This window comes from Vicia villosa, linkage group LG2, assembly GCF_029867415.1.
Source record: "Vicia villosa cultivar HV-30 ecotype Madison, WI linkage group LG2, Vvil1.0, whole genome shotgun sequence".
Classification (NCBI taxonomy): Eukaryota; Viridiplantae; Streptophyta; class Magnoliopsida; order Fabales; family Fabaceae; genus Vicia; species Vicia villosa.
The window spans coordinates 59551233-59559059 of record NC_081181.1 but is presented as its reverse complement, the minus strand read 5'-3'; the positions used below and the strand labels follow the sequence as shown (position 1 = coordinate 59559059).

The window sequence follows — 7827 nt, the reverse complement described above, 5'->3', positions numbered from 1 at the left end:
TCGCGGACTAAGTGGAAAACCATTGTAATCTGTTGCGATTAGTGGATTAAATCCTCAGGTGAGGTAAATCACTCCGTGGGGGTGGACTGGAGTAGTTTAGTTAACAACGAACCAGGATAAAAATAACTGTGCATATTGTTTTTATCGTTCAAGTTTTTAGACTACACTTATTCAAACCCCCCCCCCTTTCTAAGTGTTTTTCTATCCTTCAGTATGCACACAGTGCTCAGACAAAAACCAGACAGTGCATAAGAGTAACACAAGCACAAGCTACAAGATTAGCACAAGCACCAACAGATCAACACAAAGATAAGCAAATATAATTGTTGATCACACACAACCACCATTCTTGTTGTTCTGGGGTGGTGACATATAATATTTCTCCCACTGTTTGGCCACAAATGTTGCCAAAGCCAAAAGAAGTTCCTCACGCAATGAGTTTAAATAAGTCCAAACATAAAACAGACCAAAAAAATAAAACAAACGGAACCAAATGCAGCAGAACAAAACAAACAAAGCAAAAAAACAAAAAATAAGCACACTAGACTCTAGTTGCAATTACTGCTCAGAGTCAGAATCAGCTGAGGTGTCTGAAGAACTTTCTTTCTCAGAGTCATCAGCAGGACTAACACTTTCTTCCTCCACTTCTTGAGCATCTTTATCTTCCATCTCTTCTGTATCTGCAAACTCCTCATTCTCATCCATTTCCAGAGTCCGCAGCATTTGTTCAAGAGACATTTTTCTAGCTTCCAGTTATTTGCAAGTCTCTTTTAGTATTGTTATGACTTCTGCTTTACTGACTGATGCTCCAGATTTGGAAGTTTCAGCTGATGTCATGACAATGTCTGGAACATGCTTTCCCTTAAACAGTTTGTAATGGAAAGCCAAGGGACTTTCTCTCTTGCACACCACATCATGTTCGTTGAGAATGTTTGGATATTGATCCAGAATTATACCACTCAGGAGGGATAGAAAGGCAATTGGTCCCTTAACACTAAAGCTTCCAGCATGCTTCATGGTTTGGTCAAAAATGTATGCTCCATAATCAAACTTTGCCTTTGTCCCCACAACATACAGAAATCTACCAAGCACAGTTGAGATAGTGGACTTGTGATTTGTTGGAACCCAATTAGCTGCTCCTATTTTGTGAAGCATTGCATACTTGATGCTCAGCTTACTTGCAGTTAGCTTCTCTTTCATGGGCCAGCTTTTTACCTGCTTGGCTGTGATCACTTGACAGACTTGGTTGTCTGTTACTTCCAGCTCGGTTTGAGCTTCATCTGTTCTTCCCAAGAATTGATTAATCACAGAAGGAGAGCATGATACACACTTACCTCTTACAAATACCTTTATGTAGTCTGCACTTTTGCTATTGCCACAATCTTCAGACAGGTTTACCACAAATTCTTTGACCAGCTTCTCATAACATTTGGGAAGATTGCATATAGTTTTTAGCAGTCCAGCTTCTTGAATCAACTCTAAGACCTCCTTTTTTCAAGAGCATTTGGAGCCAATTCCCTTTCAACAGCCAACCTCTTTTGGAGAACATATTTCCATCTGCTGACACTAGAGGCATAGTGGAAAGACACATTATCAATGGGAACTTCAGGGATGTTAGCAGCAAGCTTACTGGTTGTAGGCTTCTTCCTTGATGGAATGTCAGGGACATTTGCTTCAACATCAGATTCTGGTTCAACAATTTCCCACTTTTTTCTTTTCTTTGGAATGACCCTACTCCAAGATTTTGAGGGACCAACCCCTTTACTTTTGGTAACAACTTTGCTCTTGACAGGTCCTGCAGAAGTACTCTTCCTTCTGACAGTGTCTTTGATAGGGTTGTTCACTTGAGTGCTCCCTTTTGATGATCCTTGAACAACAACTTTGCCTTTTCTTCTTGTCATTAGCCTGTTGGCTACACTAGGATTCAAGGAAGTAAGTAATTCGTCTTCAGAGTACTCATCTAAGTCTACCACATTAGTATTAGTTTCAGTATTGGCCTTAGGGTGCTCATTATTGTCAATGTCATTGACATCCTTGGTGACATTGGTATTCTTAGTAATCCCTTGTTCATCCTTGTTGATTTTTAGGTCACTATCAACGGTGTGAACAGTGTCAGCCTTACTGGTGTTATTGAGGGGATCAGTCATTATAGTTTGAAGAGGAATAGATATTCCAGGCACTTGATGATTCTCCTTCAGAATACGATTAACAATCCTGGTAATTGCACTATCGACATACTTGGATCCTTCTTTAGTAAGTTTCTCCATGGTAGCAGATGCTGAGCATTTGTTACCCTTGTTGTGAATACCCTCCTTGGGCCGTTTTGCATGAGTCATTTTAGGCTTTGTGGCCTTTACTTCGTCACTGCTAATCGTCCTTAAAGGGACAACCTTAAGAACCCTATTAGGGTTAGAGGACTCTTCAGGTGTTGCTGAGTCTGAAACGGGAGATTCATCATTCGATTGCTGAGACATTCTGAACCTAAGAGAACCAGAACTTGTTTCTCACTTGTGAGAGTAAAAGAAATAAATCAATCTCAGAGAGTAGCGAGCAGTACTACTAGGAAGGTTTGCCGTTTTTAGAATATTAGGGGATCGAGGGAGCTTTATATGCACACATAGTAAGGGAAATTTCAAAACATGGATTTTGACAAAGCCCAAATAGTATTCCCTCACGTTGGTTAATTGCTATAATAAGTTTTGGTAGCAAATACGCAACATACCCTTTTCTGTCACATTGTCTTTAGATGTTGTTGCAACATTCTCTGTGACATTGCTTTTAGACTGTACTTTAGGATCATTGCTCACATTTAACTTTTCCAATTTTCTTTCCCGGTCTGTAATGTCCATCACAAGGCTTACTCTTTCATCTAGCAAAAATCTATTGATGCTTCTGTATTCCCTTACTTCTGCACACAGTTTCTCATTCATTAGACTGTTCTAAAAAAACTAGTAGACAGTTCACTTATAGTGAGATCATTAATATAAGATTCTTTATCTGATTCATCAGAATCATAAGATTCATCAAATTCGTGATAGTACATTTTCAATTCTTCCTTGATCATGGAGTAGCCAGAGGGGTGAACAGGTGTGTCAGGCTTCCATAGATAGAAATTATCCTTAGATCTAAATCCCTTCATGACTTCCTCACTTGCTTCATTTGTGATGATACACTCATCTTTGGTGAACTTAGCGTTGAATCCTTCATCACACAACTGACTGATGCTTATAAGGTTTGCAGCTAAACCTTGTACAAGTAGGACTTTGTTTAGATTAGGTATACTCACCCCTTCTGTAACGCCCATAAATGTGTTTTTATGATTAATTGTGATGTTTGCTACATTTCCCTAATTTTACCGTTTTTGAGTCGAGTCAGTCGGTAAATATTAATTATGTTAATATTTTACTTATTACTTTCCATGTGTGTAATTATTATGTTTTGGGTGTTAATTGGTTAGAATTAATGTTTAGTGACATTTGGGCCAAAATTAGAATTTATGAAAGTTGAGTGGGGGATAATGAGAAGTAGAGAAATAGAAAGAGATATAGAGAGAAAAGGAGATATTTTGAGATATTTTAGGAAAGAAAGAAAGAGAACTTGTGAAGAGAAGAGAAAGAAGAGAAAAACAAAGAGAAGAAGAGAAGTGTAGGAATCCAAACCAAGCTAGAGCCAAGAATCTAACCAAGGTAAGGGGGATGAATCTAGTTTATCTTGATTGTATGGTTCTTATAGTTTTGTGTGTTTTGTTCTTGTTCTTGCTCTTTTCTAAGCTTGATCAACAATGGTAAATTGGGTGTTTTGTGAGTTTTGAAGTTATAAACTTGATTTTGTGGTGTGTATGTGTACTATGATGATAGATATTCCCATGGATCATGTTTGGTTTTCATTTCTCCATGTTTTCTTGCTCATGAAGAAATTGTTAGGTTATTGACATTTAGTGAGTGAGCCATGGATCATTGATTGATAGAGTGAATATATGGCATGTGTAGGATGTGTAGGGAAGCTTATTTGAGGTTTTGAGAGGATTGGATGGGGTTTTGCAGGTCTGTAGCAGAACTGATTTTTCTAGGTTTACGCAGGTCCGCTGAGCGGAGGGGGTCCGCTGAGCGGAGGTCCTTTTGAAGAAAAATCTCTGTGAAGGTCCGCTGAGCGGAGGTTCTGTAATTTTTGTTTGATGATTCCCTGTCTGGGTCCGCTGAGCGGAGCTCAAGCGGACTGTGCGAAATTTTGTTTTCCAAACTTCGTTTTATTGTATCTTTTGAACCGTAGGTCGTTTCTACGCGCCGTTTGAAGTATTATGAGAACCCTTGAGTATGCTTTATGATAAGGAGGGGTGTGTTGGTGGTTGAATGAATTTTTCATAAATGTATTTTTGTGAAATGATATTTGCTAATCAAGTATGTTTTGACGGTATATGTGTGCTGTGTGAATATGAACGCCTGAGTGGCAATTTTGATGATGTATCCGTGTGGAATAATATAACCGGTGTGATGTAGATATGTGACCGAGTTATATTGTTGTTGTTGTTATGTAATTGAGTCGTTTGTATGCACAGCATGACATTTCATTACGTTAATGGCGGAATGCTATTAACAGGTGGCCTGAATTGGCAATTATTACTAGTGGGAGCTTAGTGCTCGGTAAAAAGGTGTATTTGCCCGAGTGGCAAGAGGTCATCAGTGGGGGCTAGATGTTCGATGACGGTTAGTCGTAGCTTACTGCTCGACAAAGGTGTATTTTCCTGAGGGAAAGAAGTCCCAGCATAATGCTCGGCAAGGTGTATTTGTCATAATGACAAGGAGGAGTTTTACTCCGGATTTGGTACCACATGCATACGCATAGTCGAGTCTCATTCATCATCGTCAGTCTTTATAATTTATGTTATCATTCATGTACCGCATTACTTATATATTGACTGTGGTTGACTTATTGGATTATCTTGTTATATGATTCTTAATGATATTTGTGGGCATTACTATATTGATCATGCTTTCATTATGAATTATATTCTCACCCTTCTGCCTTAATGTTACCTACTCGTGGGTAATGTGCAGGTGATCCGCAAGTGTAGGTGCTCTCTTTGTAGTCGTCCGTTTTGGTGTCGTCCGCTCGTGATACGTAACACCTAGGGGGGATCGAACACTTATTTTGTAGATAATGCTTATAGGATCCTTTTGATGTATATTTGATCCTTTAGATGCATTCGTATTATGTATTTTGGATACCTTCTCATGCGATGTATTTTGGAAGAATGTTGTGGATATTTTGTTTACCGATGCATTTATATAAGTGTGAATACATTCAGGTGTTTATGGGAATCTTTCCTCTTTGATTAATTGTGTTACGCATCTTTTGCGAGTATGTTATGTTTGGTTACGTGGTTACTTAAGTGTAACGCCCTAATTGTTTTTATGAATTTAATTTTTATACTCTGATATTTGTACCTATATGCCTGGGTAGAATTGGGGTGTTACATTAGTGGTATCAGAGCGGGTCGGTCTTGTCCGACCAAGTGTCGTGTCGTTTGGTCTAACAATTCTTGTGTTATTTTTTTGGGCTTACTTCTCTTGGTGTTATTGTGAAGTTTAGAGATGGCTGGACGTAATGACGCTGCTATTGCTGCTGCATTGCAAGCTATGGCTGAAGCTATGCATACGGATGAGAATGCAAGGTCCCGGAGTTTAGCGACTTTCCAGAGGGAGAATCCTCCTGTGTTTAAGGGAACGCATGACCCCGAGGGAGCCTTGACTTGGATGAAGGAGATGGAGAGGATCTTTCGTGTGATGGATTGCACGCAAGAGCAGAAAGTCAGGTATGGCACTCATCAGTTAGCTGTGGAGGCTGATGATTGGTGGCTGGAGACTTTGGCAAGGTTAGAAGCAACCGGTGAAGAGATTTCCTGGACGGTGTTCAAGAGGGAGTTTTTGAGGAAGTATTATCCGGAGGATGTCCGTGGGAAGAAAGAGACTGAGTTTCTGGCTTTGGTTCAAGGCAGCATGTCTGTGTCTGAATATGCGGCAAAGTTTAATGAACTTGTGAAATTCTACCTGCACTTTGTTGGTGAGGGAGCAGAATTTTCTAAGTGCATTAAGTTCCAGAATGGGTTACGTTCTGATATCAAGAAGGCGGTAGGGTATCAGAAGATTCGGGTGTTTCCAGATTTGGTGGACAGCTCTAGGATTTATGATGAGGATAATAATGCTCATCATAAGGTGATTAATGAAAAGAGGAACAAAGGTCCGCAGAATCGTGGGACGCCGTATGATGGAGGGAAGGGTAAGCAAAAGATGAATTATGGACCAAGGTTTAGTGGGGGGGATGCTCCTGCTAAGATTGTATGTTTTAAGTGTGGTAAACCTGGCCACAAAAGTAATGTCTGCTTTAGTGACGCAAAGAAATGTTTCAAGTGTGGAAGGGTAGGACATGTGTCATCCGACTGTGCGTCCAAGGGAGTTGTGTGTTTTAATTGTGGTGAAGAGGGACACATGAGCGGTCAATGTCAGAAGAAGAAAGTTCAAGCTGGTGGGAAGGTGTTTGCTTTGGCTGGAACTCAGACGGATAAGGGTGATCGACTGATCAGAGGTACTTGTTTTATTAATGGCATTTCTTTAATTGCTATTATTGATACGGGTGCTTCGCATTGTTTTATAGCCGATGATTGTGTTAAAAGATTAGGTCTTGTTCTATCTGATTTGGGTGGTGAGATGGTTATCGATTTACCAGCAATGGGGTCGGTGACTACTTCTTTAGTTTGTAAGAATTGTCCGGTATCAATCTTCGGTAAGGACTTTACTGTTGATTTGATTTGTTTGTCGATGAACGAGTTAGACGTGGTTCTGGGAATGGATTGGTTGATGAATAATCGTGTCCATATCGATTGTTATCATAAGTTGGTGAGGTTTCCATTTCTTGAGAAGGTTGTGGAATTTGATGTCTTATCTACCAAGGAGTTGAATCGACTGTTAGAAGATGGGGCACGATTGTTTGGTGTGTTTGCATCGTTGACTGTGGAGAGTCGAGCTGCAGTTGGGGATTTTCCAGTAGTGCGAGAATTTCCCGAAGTGTTTCCTGAAGACTTTTTTGATGTGTCGCCAAAGAGAGAGGTGGAGTTTTCCATAGATCTAGTTCCTGGTACGAGGCCTGTTTCTATGGCGCCATATAGAATGTCGGCATCAGAGTTAGTGGAATTAAAGAAACAATTGGAAGAGTTGCTAGCAAAACATTTTGTGAGGCCTAGTGTTTCATCATGGGGGGCTCCAGTTTTGTTGGTAAAGAAGAAGGATGGAAGCATGAGGTTGTGTATTGATTATCGCCAGTTGAACAAGGTGACAATTAAGAATAAGTATCCGCTTCCTAGGATTGACGACTTGATGGATCAGTTGGTGGGAGCCAGTGTGTTTAGCAAGATTGATTTAAGATCTAGTTACCATCAGATTCGGGTGAAGGAGGAAGATATTCAGAAGACTGCGTTTAGGACTCGGTACGGGCATTATGAGTTTTTGGTGATGCCGTTCGGAGTTTCTAATGCACCTGGTGTGTTTATGGAGTATATGAATCGCATATTCCATGATCAGTTGGATAAGTTTGTTGTGGTCTTCATAGATGACGTCTTGATTTATTCTAAGTCTCCGGAAGAGCATGAGGAGCATTTGCGTGTTGTGCTACAGGTTTTGAAGGAGAAGCAGTTGTATGCTAAGTTATCCAAGTGCGAGTTCTGGTTATCTGAGGTGAGTTTTCTTGGTCATGTGATTTCAGGTAACGGGATTGCAGTGGATCCATCCAAGTAAGATGCGGTGCTACAGTGGGAGGTTCCGAGATCGGTTACTG

The 7827-nt window shown here is 40.2% G+C and overlaps 1 protein-coding gene across 1 annotated transcript; it reads right to left on the bottom strand.

The window, feature by feature from the left end:
* Positions 1-753: 753 nt before the first annotated feature.
* Positions 754-3304, bottom strand: LOC131649141 (uncharacterized). Its single transcript, XM_058918891.1, has 4 exons — positions 2950-3304; positions 2723-2836; positions 1486-2437; positions 754-1369 (listed from the first exon to the last, which is right to left on the bottom strand). Exons 1-4 carry the CDS (start codon positions 3302-3304, stop codon positions 754-756), a joined length of 2037 nt encoding a protein of 678 aa, XP_058774874.1.
* Between the last annotated feature and the right edge of the window lie 4523 nt (positions 3305-7827).